This window comes from Solanum dulcamara, chromosome 9 (assembly GCF_947179165.1).
Source record: "Solanum dulcamara chromosome 9, daSolDulc1.2, whole genome shotgun sequence".
NCBI lineage: Eukaryota > Viridiplantae > Streptophyta > Magnoliopsida > Solanales > Solanaceae > Solanum > Solanum dulcamara.
Genome location: NC_077245.1, coordinates 6500557 through 6514481, shown reverse-complemented (window position 1 = coordinate 6514481; position 13925 = coordinate 6500557). Strand labels below are relative to the sequence as shown.

At 33.9% G+C, this 13925-nt stretch overlaps 1 protein-coding gene across 1 annotated transcript; it reads right to left on the bottom strand.

The window, feature by feature from the left end:
- Positions 1-5832: 5832 nt before the first annotated feature.
- LOC129904419 (protein DETOXIFICATION 48-like) lies at positions 5833-8327 on the bottom strand. The gene is made up of 2 exons (XM_055979987.1): positions 7964-8327; positions 5833-7655 (listed from the first exon to the last, which is right to left on the bottom strand). Exons 1-2 carry the CDS (start codon positions 8099-8101, stop codon positions 6108-6110), a joined length of 1686 nt encoding a protein of 561 aa, XP_055835962.1. The 5' UTR covers positions 8102-8327; the 3' UTR covers positions 5833-6107.
- Between the last annotated feature and the right edge of the window lie 5598 nt (positions 8328-13925).

Here is a 13925-nt window from a genome sequence, read left to right as displayed (position 1 = left end):
AAAGGGGGCTCTTCCAAACCCTCATTTTTAAAAAGTCACAGTGTATATACAAGATCAAATATGTATATATAGCAGATGATATACCTCCTTGATGAAAATTTTACCTTCGCCATCATGTGCATGGAATTGGCAGAACCCTCTTTGTGCGTGTCAATTGACAATCTTTTGTCGAAATATATATGTGTACGTTATTTTTGTTGTCGTCTGTTATGTTGAAGAATCAGATTCTTCAGATACCTAAACAAAAAGTAAATTGTCGAATATAAACAATACAAAAAATTTAATCGTTAAGAATTTCTTGCCCAAGAGAGTAAAACCTACAAAATTAACTCAAATAATTTTAGGTTATAACTTTATAACTAAATGGACTAACTCTAGTATTTTCAACCCTTACAATCAAACCAATTGTAACCACCTCTTTAATCAAACCAATTTAGTTTTCTTATTTTTTTCAACCTCCATACAATTTCTCCTAATTTCAAAGCTCTTTCCTTCTATGTACATATGACGATATTTTTATGTTGAATTCTTGTTCCTTGATCCACGTGTTTACCCAATAAACCCAATTCCTCGAGGAATTCTTCTTGCACGTACTTGGAATCTATTTTATCGTGTCTGATCAAGGTCATCTACGAAGGACCTGTCCTCTAACAGACATGCTAAGGACATCGTTCCTTTGTAGTTATTTGTAAATCATAAACACGATCAATTTTTTTACTGAGATTCGCTAAGGACCTGATTCTTCTATAGCATCAAACAAATTACTATACTACTATATATGGAATTTCTTTGTTTCTTTGTATATTTTTAAAAAAATATATTTTAAATTTTTTAGTGAAAATCATGACTCTGTATATCACAAATCAACAATATTGAGTTTGGTTGTACCTACTAAACCTACTCTAAATCTTGGGCATGTGCATGACCATGATATATAGGATTGTGCATGTAAAAGAACATTTAAATGAACATTGATGTTAAGTTGTAGTAATTAAGCCTCCTAGCTCCCCCTTCAACAAAAAATCCATTTTTAGTGTGGTTTCTTGGTGGAGGTAGTCGTTTCTGTTGGTTAGTGGTGGTGCATCTGCAAAGAAACAAACAAATTAATGGACACTGGGATGGTGGGGAAGAAGAGGCTGGAAACTGCTATGCAGAGGCACTGCACAAAATTTTGTCATCTCACAAGCAGACACAGGCAATAATAGCTGGATTTTGTTTCTTCAGTTACAAACAGCCCCCCCCCCCCCCTCTGATACTTCTCCACTCTGATGCCACAATATTATCACTCCTTGTTTGGATATAATCGAGGATCGTGATAGGATAGATAAGATCACCTCTTCACTTTAATCACCTAAGTATCGAGTATGCATAAAAGGAAATTAGTCCTATTAGGAACCTTACATATCATAAATATAAATTAAATGAGTCCAATACGAATACTGAACATCGAAAAAATCAAAAAAATAAATAAAAAATTGCTTGGATATATACATACATGCACCGGTTTGTTTTTCTCTCCTCATATTACTCATTTTGGTTTTGCGTCATGTAAACAAAAGTAATCTCTTAGGCACATTATTTGCTTTGTGACATGCGGTTCATTATTCTAATTATAATACGTACGCTAAATGGTCAATTTAATTAATTACTTCAAGATCGTTTAATTTATAATTGTTTAGTAGGAGTAGAACTCAAAATACTAATATTAGTGTTGTATGCTTTTCGAAAAAGCTTAGATTAATAATCGCGAAAGCTTGTGAAAGATTCGATGCATTTCAAAACGCTAGTAAAGTCAAAAAGGATATTGAGATGGTATCAGAAAAGTCAATTAAAATAATCTTACAACCCCAATTTTGGAAAGTAGTCCTGGTTGTGTTCTAGCTAACATTCTAGAAATTAAACCAAAAAAAGAGAAAAAGAGAGTAGAGAATATAACATATAAGAAAGATGACTTTTTAAGTAAGGATGCGTTGTAAAGCAATTTAATTATAAGAAAATGAAGAAACCCTCCATCCTCAATTAATGAAAAACAAATATATTAGATATATAAAGAAAAAGGAAGTGTGGAAATAATAATATTTTGTTAGCGTTGAGTTGAAGTTTGATGTTTAAGTAATGCAATGTAGTACTAATTAATTAATATATAATATATAGTGTATGGCGATATGCTTAAAACTTTTCCATATTAGGTAGTCATGAATGTGTGGCCTTGTATGGTATAAGGGAACAATTAGAAAGCTTGTTAGCTAGGTGGTGTATTGTGTATATATATATATATATATCTCCCATTGCTCCCACTCCTTCAAACAACCGACAACACTTTTTTCCCTTTCTCTCTCCCCACTTTCAATGCCAATATAATAGTATTAGTAAGATTTTGATTTCCATGAAATGACAGTGTAAAAGATATTTATATAATTATGTTATTTATTATCAGATCATTCAAATGATATTAACATGTATTCATTTTTGAAATGTGAGATTTGAAATCTTAAAAATTAAAATATATTATCTGTTATAATAGGTAAAGATAATTCGATGACATTAATAGTGTGTATTATGTAAATTCATTCATAACTCATTAGTATCATTTGATAATCGGGTAAATATGATAACTAACATGTTATTATGGATTACATGCTTGAGTTGGTGCAACAAGTGGTAACACAGTCAACTCAATTATGTGATAGTGGTGGAGGCAACAACCAAAAAACAACATCCACGAATATATTTTTCTCATCACTCCTATTATTACATGTTGGAAAATCTGAAAAGCCAGATATATACAGAGATATGAAAGAAAAAAAGTTATTGCTTCTAACATATGCTGTCAAATTCTTTTTCAGGTTAAAGTAGCTAGGTTGCTTCTGTCGCCCTTTCTGTGCAACAGTCCACCAGTAGCGGAAGAGAGGGTTACCGTAGTTCAAATTCATAGATTATACCTGGAACTGGAGCAAAGTATGTCTTATGGCTGAAAACTTCAAAGGAAACATCACAAGCAAAATGGTACACTGGAATAAATCTAATGGCAATAACTAGAAGCTCAATACTAATGGGAGTTACATGAGAAACCAAAATAAGGCCGGAGCCGGAGGAATTGTTAGAAATAGAATTGGGGACATGATTATGGCTTTCTCGCACCCTACTCCATTCTACACTAACAATTATAGTGAAGCTCAAGCAGCTTTGATTGATATCTCTTGGTGTCTCGATCAACAATTTGAAGCTTTGGAGATGGAATTGGATTCTCAAATTGTGGTCCGAATGATTAATGGGAGTTGTAAACCACTTTGGAGAATCCACAACATCATTAAAGACATCCAGAATAGAATTGTTCAAAAAAACATAATAATAAAGCATTGTTATAGGAAAGGAAATGAAGTTGCAGATGCTCTTGCTAAGCACACTACTACTATACAGGAGCCAGTCATTTACTTTCAGGAGTCTAAACTTCCAGCTGAGGTCAGGGTCCCTTTAAGAATGAATAAACTTCAATTGCCTTTCTTGAGGAAAAGACCAAAGAAGGCCTCTTATTGGTATTACGATCCTCCATAATTCGTTTCTTCTCTTGTTTCTTCTGTGTGTTACATTCTAGGTATTCTATTTAGATGCATCACATGGGAGGTTATTGTCTTAAGATCCTTTTTTGATCATAAACTTTATTAGGATATTTTTTGTATTCTAAGATGAAAAAGGAGGTAAGGTTTGATGTCCCCCGTCAACTTATGTATTTTTTTAATTTAAAGTGAAATGGATATGGTAGGGGTCTTGCCAAGCCCCCCATCACACGGGAGGTGAACACTCCTGTGAATGGTATTTGGTAAAAAAAAATACCCTTGTGAAGAGGTTCACTCCGATACCATTGATGTCCAATAGCTTTTATAGTAATGGCTGAATCTCTTACTAACGCCTCCATTGAGTATAACATAGCAATTGATGGTAGAGCTCTTCATTAAATAAGAAGCTCATAGGCTTGCCTTTGACTCTAGCCTCTTATTTAACTCGCTACTTCGTCAACTTCTCCTCATCTGCGAGCTATTGGGGATCTATTCTCAGGAAGGATGAAAGGACTTACTTTCTTTGGAAGATATAATTAAAAAAGACCTTTGAGTTATGTATTTGAGAATTTAGGACACAAGTTTTAAAAATTAGGTAAAAGGGACTCTAATATAATTAGAGATTAATGGGTTATGCTAATTTAAAAAAAAATATTTTTATACACCCCAAAATTTTGCTATTTACAAACAAACACAACATATAAGAGTTTTAGCCAAAAGGGCAACAACCAATTTTCAGCAAATTTGCTCATTTTTTTAGCGGGAGCAGCAGCAGCCCTTTCCACATTATCTTCGTCCTCTTTCATATCTTCTTCTTTTTTTCTTTTTTTTTTCAATCTCAACACATTTCAGCCTTCCAAACTCCTTGCTCTCTTCAAACTAGGGTTAGATTTATCTTCATTGAACAAAAATAAAATTTGCATTTGCCTTCTTCTTCATCACTAAACCAAAGATTTTTTAATTTTTGTTACTTCTCTGTTCTTGATAGTAATTTGTTAATGCATTGTTTGGGAATTTGCTTCAAAAGGGATAAACATTTCGTCTGTTCTTCTATATTGTTAATAAACAACTGCACGTTCTTTATAAACAACATGCAGTTGTTTATAAACAACATGCAAACAACTGAATTATGTTTACACAAATGACCTGCATTGCACAACATGGTATTTATGCCAAGAGTTTGCACTGCACATGCAGGCTCCATGTAAACAACCAAACTTTGTTTAAACAATCAAAAGTTGTTTGCACTGCGAACCTGCAAATAAATTATCTATGTATAAATACTGTACTGACTATAATACTGTCATAAATTATAATATGTATCTATGTAATATCCGCAGGTGTTGTGATAATTAATGGGGGACACAACTATGACATCACATAATACAATATTTCACTGATTTAAGAGGAGGAAAACATGAAGAGGAAAAAAATGATGCTGATCTACCTTCGATTTTTGAATAAAGGAGAAAGAATTAGGGAAAAGAAAAGAGAAGAAAGGAGAACAGAGAAAAACAAAAATTGAATAAAGGAGCCCAGAATTGGAGAAAAGAAAAGAAAACAGAAGAGAAGAGAGGAGAGAAAACAGAACAGAGCGTTTGAAGAAAATGAAGATAATGAAGAAAATTTAGGGTTTTATTAAAAGTTTTGATATTTTAATTTTTTACCCTAAATTTACAAATATTTTAAATCAACCCCATTTCTTTATAATTAACTCCTAATTATATATTTATAACAAAAAAAAGAAAAAAAAATGCAAATCCCCTATCCTTCATTCCACTCTCAAACATCCCTTTTAGCTCATTTTCCCTACTTTCTTTACCTAATAACATCTTAATCTACGATCTACGAATAATACCTAATCTAGGCATTAGCCATTTAAAAAAATGAATTTAGGTTTCGGAAGTAAATCAAAATCCTTCACTGCATTAGACTTGCCTAATATTATTTACATCTTTTATGTAATTTACAAGCAATTGCATATAAATGAGGTTATTCAATGTGCACCTAAAAAAATGATTGCGGATTTCTTAGGGTTGAAAAAACCTTACACTAACTTAAATTCAATTATAGAGAGTTTTTTCAAGGTTAGGCGATGAGATTATTCAATTTTGGAAAAATTTGCACAGTCACCTCTATGAAAAGTGAAACTAAAATAAATACTTGATCTCATGCACAAACTTTAAGGGATTCTTGAGTAGGATTACTTTTTTTGAGAATTAAAGTAGGAAGTAACAACCAATAGGGAATAAATTATAAGAAGATGATACATGTTATATTCCGTATTATTCTTATTATTACAAGGAACATGATGGAAAAGAAAAACATATATATAACAAGCTAGCTAGCTAGTAGTTTTATATATATCCTAATGATCATCAAATGTTAACCTGATTAGTATATAAAATCCCAATGAGCAATTTTTCACATCAACCCATCGAAGGGTATTTGAGGGACCAAAAAAAAAAAGAAGAAAAAAGTGAAAAAAAATAAAAATAAAAATAAAAATGGAGAATTAATCCAATCAATGCACAATAATCTCTGAATTAATTAAGTAGTGGAAGGTATGAGAGGGTCTGTATCAAGTGAAGCAGCTGCTGATTTCATCAAATCATCTTCCTCTTTATTGCACAAAATCTCTTCAAGATTATTATTATCATTATTAATATTATTTCCCCGCTTTTTCTTCTTCTTGTTGTTGTCCAAATTAGGCATTGTCACTGGCAAAGAAGCACCAACACAAGAAGTAGAATTAGTTGATTGTGTTAACTGTTTTGACCTTTCCACTTGAACTTTCCAATCAGTTTTGCACAATACATAAAGCATGAGAATTGCACATGAGGCCTGTGCTGCAAGTAACCCAATCCATAATCCACCAAACCCCTTTTTAAATATAAATCCAACAAGTATAGCTACTGGCATTCCCACTAAATAAAATGAGCCTAAATTAATATTTGCACCAATTGTAGGCCTTGCACTTCCTCTCAACACCCCACAACCTGTTGTTTGTGGACAATTCCCCAACTCACAAAGCCCTACAATGGGCAATGCAATTGTAGTCAACTTAAGAATCTCAACATCCTTTGTAAAAAAGGCACCCCATTTATGCCTCATCAAAGTTGTAAACAACATTGCTATTAAACCCAATGCCACCGCACAAAAAAGTGACACGATCATCGATATCCGTGCCCTACCGGGCCGGTTTGCACCAAGCTCATTCCCAATTCTAGTGGAGACACCAAGGCTTAGGGAAGATGGGAAGACGTAGACTAAAGAAGTGGTTTGGATGAGAATCCCCATAGAAGCAATTGTAGCTTTAGGATTAGGCAATAGTCCACATAACAATATCATAAATTCATACCACCACCACTCAAGACAAACGGAGACACACGTTGGAATGGCCAGTGCTAATAACGAGGACCAGCCCCGAACACAATCGATGCTTGGGGCAACCCAAGAATCTTTATATACACCGGAAAAGTAAACAAAGGAGCAGAGCAAAAGGAAAAAATTAAAATTTGTTAAGACCATAGCTAGAGCAACACCAGCGATACCCAAATCGAAATATCGCACGAGGAGAAAGTTGAGTGGGACATGTAAGAGTACAGAAATAGCAGAACAATAAGTTAAAGGCAATGTAATATTTTGTGTCCTAAGGTAAATCCTCAGGGGATGAAGTAAAGATAAGAAAAAAAGGTCAGGAATTGCAAAGAGAATAAAAGTATGTGCCATGTTTGAAATATCTTCATCTTGGCCACACCATAAAAGTATTCTTTTCATGTTCAGCCACATGAAACAGATAGGGATTGAAGTGGAAAGTAGAAGAAGTACTGTTCTTTGAAGGGTAATTCCAAGAAGTTTCATTTGTTTAGCACCATAAGCTTGTCCACAAATTGGTTCCATTCCCATAGCTAAACCAGAGATTACAGAGTAACCAGTGATATTAGCAAAGCCAATAGAAAGAGAGCCTCCTGCTAGCTCAAGTTCACCTAAATATCCAAGAAATAGCATGGAGATCATGGATCTTGAATAAAGTACCAGCCCTGTAATTGCTGTTGGTCCTGCAATCTTACCTATTTCTTTCATTTCTTCAAAAGCCTGAAATTTTTAAACAACAACAAAAAAAAGAGTAATAAGTTTTAGTGTAAGATATGACACTTAGATTATAAGATACTAAAATATTGTGAGTCTTATACTTGAACTTGCAATTTTGAAACATTTCTTGAACTTGCTTTACAACTAAGCAAAAAGTTCCCTAGATTTGTAGGGGGTAAGAAATTTATAATGCTTTTGAACTTATATGCACAAGTGTAATTTTTCAGCGAACTGAACCCTTTGAGCTAATGTAGCTCAGTTGGGGTACAGGGAAAAAGGGTTTTAATTTTTATTTTTTTATATATATTTACCTCAGATGGGGTTGGCCATTTTTGAATTAGTTCTTCTTCATCATCAACTTGAACATCAATTGGTTTGTGTGAGTTCACAAAATGGACTTTTTCATTGGAGACAAAGGAGGATGGAGAAGAAGGCTTTGGGTTGCACATAGTTTTCTCTATCTATATTTCTATTTTAGTTTCTTTCTTTCTCTGTGTGAAGAGATTGGTAAGCTTGAAGATGTAACAGTAGACTAGAGATAATAAATATTATGGTTTTGTGGGCGACACAAGGAGAAAAAAGGGAAAAGAGAAATAAATAAATATATATATAGGGAGAAACCTTTGTTTGAGGGGCTTTAATGAGGTATATATGTTTTTGTTGTTTTTGAGCTTTGAATGCAAGTAAGGGTGCAACCAAGATGTGTAGTATATATATACATGCAAGAATTTGACCCTACAAGACGTGTCTTTATATTTGGGTGCTAAATTTCCCAATAAAATGCGGCTCTTGGTGAGAAGAGAGATTGGGGGTGGGGTGGGGGCCGGGCGGAGTACGAGTTTTAACGAATTCTAATACCTTTTGTTTAGATTCTGTATTTGTATAAGAAAATCAATGAAATATGTGTAATTATTCAATTTTGAATTCAGTAATTAAAATGAGTTATGAGTTTGATAACAAAATCATAAACTTTAAATTCCGATGTCGAGTTAATGGGGCTATAAATCTTGTCATTCTACTTTCTTACAAAAGAAAAAAAGAATTCTATCTTTGATTCTTTTTCTTACTTAAATGAGATGGAATGGACGTGTGGATTCTACCTAATGAAAAGGTAGGGCCTTGTCCATTTCAAAAGGCTATGAATTGGAGCTTTTTCCATCTTGTCTTAGTAAATATAAGTAATAGTAGAAAGTAAATAGTAGTAATAAATATTCTTAAGAAAGAGGGAGATGTTGGTCCATGAATAAAAGATGCATTATAGAATTTGGTAATGGGCATAGTTTTTCACCGTCCAAACGGTTGAACAAGAAGAAACCTGCATGATTTTGTGAGTTTTGTTCAAGTGTCAATACCCTATTGGCAATTTATAATGTTGGGTGATTATACCCTATAGTTAAATCAACACATTATTTTATTTTATCAAGTCTTGGATAAGCTTTTATTACACCCCTCTTGTTAGGTTTCGATCAATTCTATACTTAACTAACCACCTATCCAATCTCACCCCTTTAATTTCTTCCCCGCCCCCACAAGAAAAAGCTCTTTTCATTCTCACCCATCAAAAGAGAGGGAAAAAGGAGAAACAGAGGGATTAAAAATATTATCTATGTTATTTTGCCAAGTGAAAGGAATGGATTGACAAGCAATACCAATATTTGTTCAAATCTAGCTAGTTGTTTTGATATGACAAACCACAAACAACTTCCTTGTTCTTGATGCCTGCGGATGTGCTAGGAAGTGTTTTTCCTTTAATTTTATATATTAAAAAGTGTAATTTTGAATCAATCGAACCAATAAGTTTCAAATACCGGATGTTCATTTTTTTTTCGCGGCATGGGGGTATAGATGCAGATCTAGCTAGCCTTCAAACACCGAGTTCACGTAAATTCATAGTAACTTTTACCCTAATCTTGCATTTGTACTAAGAAATTCACCAAAAAAATCTAATTGTGATCAGAACTTAACGTCGTTATAAGAATTCATAAACTTAAAATCATCGATCGATCCACGGGGAAGTGCGGCTAAGGAAATGCTGGCATGTTGTAAGGCAAAAGAATTGCATGCATGTTACATTCCCCTCTCAGCCCATGTGATGCACCAGAGTATCGAGCATGACTTATGTTGTCTGTAACCCCCAAACACCGTTTAAGTCTTTGGCTACTTGCAACTTTTTTGTGAATGCACATCTGTTTTTTCTAAAATTCTGTTTTCAAGGTCCCATCTTCTTTTTGGCCTTTACGTATAATTTATGTACTATTTTTTTCCACTTTATTATATATCAAACAACAACACACTATCACATTATAATATAATATCAAATACCACTATAATAATAATAATAATAATAATGCATTTGTGAAGACAACACGTTGTGTTGTTTTAGAAGAAGCAGCTGGAAAAGTTGTGGCCGGAATTTTCCTTCTCTTCAAGTAGTGGGAAGAGGAAAAACTGAACGATTCTTTATACGACATTTTTCATATGATTTTAATTTAATATTAGATATCTAATCACTGATGTTATGGTCGGTTTTTTTGGTGGGCTATTTGGAATGGGCATTTCTTCTTTTTAAGTCCTAAAAAGGGAACTTATTCATTTCTATTTTATTTCATTCAATTTGGTAATGTGAATGGTTACACAGCCAACATCAAACGTAGTTTCTTCTTCAAAGGATACAACTTCTATAGAAATTTTCAAGTGGTCGAATGGTCTCAATCGAGGATGAGATTGTACGTGTTTAAAGCTAAGGAAATGGTTAAATTTGCTAGCGGATTGAAAGATATATAATCTTGAGAATGAGAACGTACATGTCAACAAACTTCACTAAGTTTGTTTGAGATAGTACAACACTGAAGAGCTCCCACTCTCTTTATTCCATAGGTAACTTGAACCCACAACCTGAACCTCATGTTGGAGCTAAAGAGTGTTTATCATCCGAGCAACCAGATGCAATCATTGGGGTAAATATTTCTCTTGATCAGTTGATTTGTTATTGGGGAGCTAGAGATTTGGATAGGAACAGAAGAAGCAACAAACTGGTGGGATTAATTTTTTTAAAAAGTAGCCAAAGTGTCAAATCCAAGGGATCTTTTATCTTACATAATATTTGATCTTGGAGTTAAATAAATTATCCTGAATACTCACAGTTTGTGGGAAGTAGAAACAGAAAGAAAAAAAAACGGGGGGGGGGGGGGGGGGAGGGGAATTGTTGGGTGAGTGGGAAGGTGGTCGTATATTACAAAGCATCATGCAAAATTGCAAAAAAAATGAAAAGCCAAAAAAAGGAAAGAAAAAAAAAACAGGGACCACTAAGGCTAATTGGGGTGTGACAGTATGCAGTAGATGGCCATATGAAGAAGAGGCAGATCACAGATGGAAGAAAAGGGGACATTGAAACAAAATCTTGGAAAATAAAAATAAAAGAAAAGTACGTGCTGCATTTACAGCCATTTAAATTTTATTGTATCCAATTTTCACAACAGGGATCAATGTCTCCAAGTGGGGGGCGTTAATGCACTGTTTGTGCTTGTTTCTGTATTCTGCAAAGCAACAGAAACAGAAACAGAAACAGAAGACCTTTAACCAGCAGCCAGAGTTACCTGCAGCTTTCTTCGTCCCCCACTTGAATCAAACAGCCACAACACCATTCTTTTTTTCCCCATAATTATGAATCAAATTTTATCCCTTTACTAAATAATTTCATTTCCTCCCCAAAAAATGAAAGAAAAAACTTATCAATATGTGACAGAGCACTCTTTTCCCCTAAAATGGTATGTATCTGTTTTAAACACCATCCAATACTGTTAAATATGTCAAGTTTTAACTTATATACACCGACAGTGTAAAGAATGTTTACACTCATAACATCTACACCACTTTGTTTTAAACTCCGCTTGTGTAAGCTTGCCTTCATTACTGGTCCTAGAGCCAGATAAAGGAGGAGAGTTATGGCGGACTAGTAGCTTAAGCTTAAAAGCTTGTCAATTTATGATAAATCTTGATAATATTGATAATGCAAAGATTTTTTATTTTTTTTTACATTATCAGTATAAATATAAATTCATTAAATTGTATAAAGTATTCGGATCTTATCCACCAGCGTGGCTACGTGAAACAAATGAAACGTAACATAACTTGGGCTAATAGAATAATGCTTGCCAGTTCACTGGAAAAATCTCTTTCACTCTTCAGTACTTGAACAACAAAAAATGATGGCAAGTACACTACTAAAATAAACTTGTATCATTCAACTAGTAACATATTTATATTTAAAAAATGTTTTTCCACCGCTCTTCTACTTTAATATAATAAGGTAGTGATTTTTTTCTCAATATCCCAGATGGGAGGTGGGGATCCACACTTACAGCAATATGCATATGGAGATCGTAATGAACCAAAATTGACAGTGTTAGAATCTAAATTGGATCTGATTCACAAGTACGGCATTTTCTATTCATCTCATTCATCTGCACCAAGTTTTTATTCTCTCCTTGTACAATATTTTTCCACCAAAAAACTTTTAAGCATTGTAATATATGCCAAGTTTAGTACGTCGAAATCGCCTTTTAGAACAGCAAAAGAATTTTTTTTTAGCGATTGTCATGTCCTCTTACACCAGAGATGTCACACCTTGACTATGTTTCAAACATTTTCCCAAGCATGACAGCTCTGCACACTACAGAACAAATTCACTGATTCTAATTCTCTCACTTTTTCTCCAAAAACAAAAAAAGGATGATAGCTAATCTTTTCTCATTTGCAGTATCTTCTGGTTCTAGTCTTTCTCCTCGCATCTAAAGTCACACATTACAACCACAATCGAAAGGTCTTTCGATGCGAAAAGGAAATATCAATGAATGTGTCGAACTTCAAAATTTTTCACATTAAGTAGACAATGATGTGATTCTAGACATCTTTAGGTCTACTAATGCATTGCATTTTGCCATTTCAGCTAAGGTACAGTTAAAATTCCAATGGTGTTTATATGAATCGTACCAATCACCTTTATTAAATGTAAGCATTACATGGAGGGGCAATGAAAGCCATCAAGAACTTTTATAGATACTGATAATGCAATAACAGTAGGAATTTATTCCCAAGCACACAAGAAAGCTACAAGAAAGAGAGAATATTAGAAAAGGAAACCTTTTTTTATCGGACAAGCTTCCAATACACACAATTCATAGTGAAAGATTAATTATGCCTTAATCAAGGTCTAAATCTGCCGGAACTATTAGCCTCCAACCACAATTTTATAAAACGAATTCATCACCGTCATGTGCAAACTGTATGAGATTCCAGGACACCTTGATTTATCACCAAAGCAAGTAAGCTTTGCTAAAAAACATGATATTTTTGGTAAAAGAATATAGCCTGATAACAAATAAGGATCCCTAGCTGCAACTTCACTTCTTTTCAGCATTATTAAGCTATGGGCAGAGACTCCATGACCATGATTGGTTGACAAAAGCAAAACCTTGATTCCAAATAGCCTATTAGACATTAAAGAGACACAAACTTGTGTCCTGCTATGTTTGTGCAGCAGAATAAGATGGAACATCTGACACAAAACTTGTTCTCATCACAGTTCGTGAATAATCTTTTTACATTACATGCTATCAGCAGCTCAAATGTAAAGGTTTCAGTAAGGATCTAATTGTACATAAGTTGGACTCTTGGGTTTTATATGCAATCGAATTGCCTAGTCGGTCATTGCTCGTGCAGGGAACATTCTGTAACATCCTAACAATCTTGAGCATGCGAGTGGTGCTGAATAATAGTTGTCTCTGTATATTGTGAGTAAACGATTTTGAGTTCTTCTACACCACGTTTGAAGTACATAGGAAATATAGTTGGTGCAAGAGATGTGGTTTTGAGAATGGTTTTCCATGTATGTATCCTCCATCTTATTAGATAACGTGCATCCAAAAACCAGGTTATTTTATATATTATAAATTGGTTCCAACTGCCTGTGGTTGTTTTGGGCAGAAAAATCGGTCAATGGAATCACAAGTTTAGGGTGCCATTATGTATGCTTGAAGATTATAACTCCAGAGTACATTCATTAGGTGCTATGCTAGGCTGATTATAGTTTTTGTTGCATATCAAAGCTAACAATCTATAAATGGCTGGCAGCAATGATGAGATGATTTTTGTTATAGCCTTTTCTAACAGAGGACAATAACAGAGTACTATATACAGCCTTCTGTGATATGGATGTGAGAAATGCCTTAGCAGCTGAAAAAAGAGTACTATTTACAGAGTAAAACTATACTT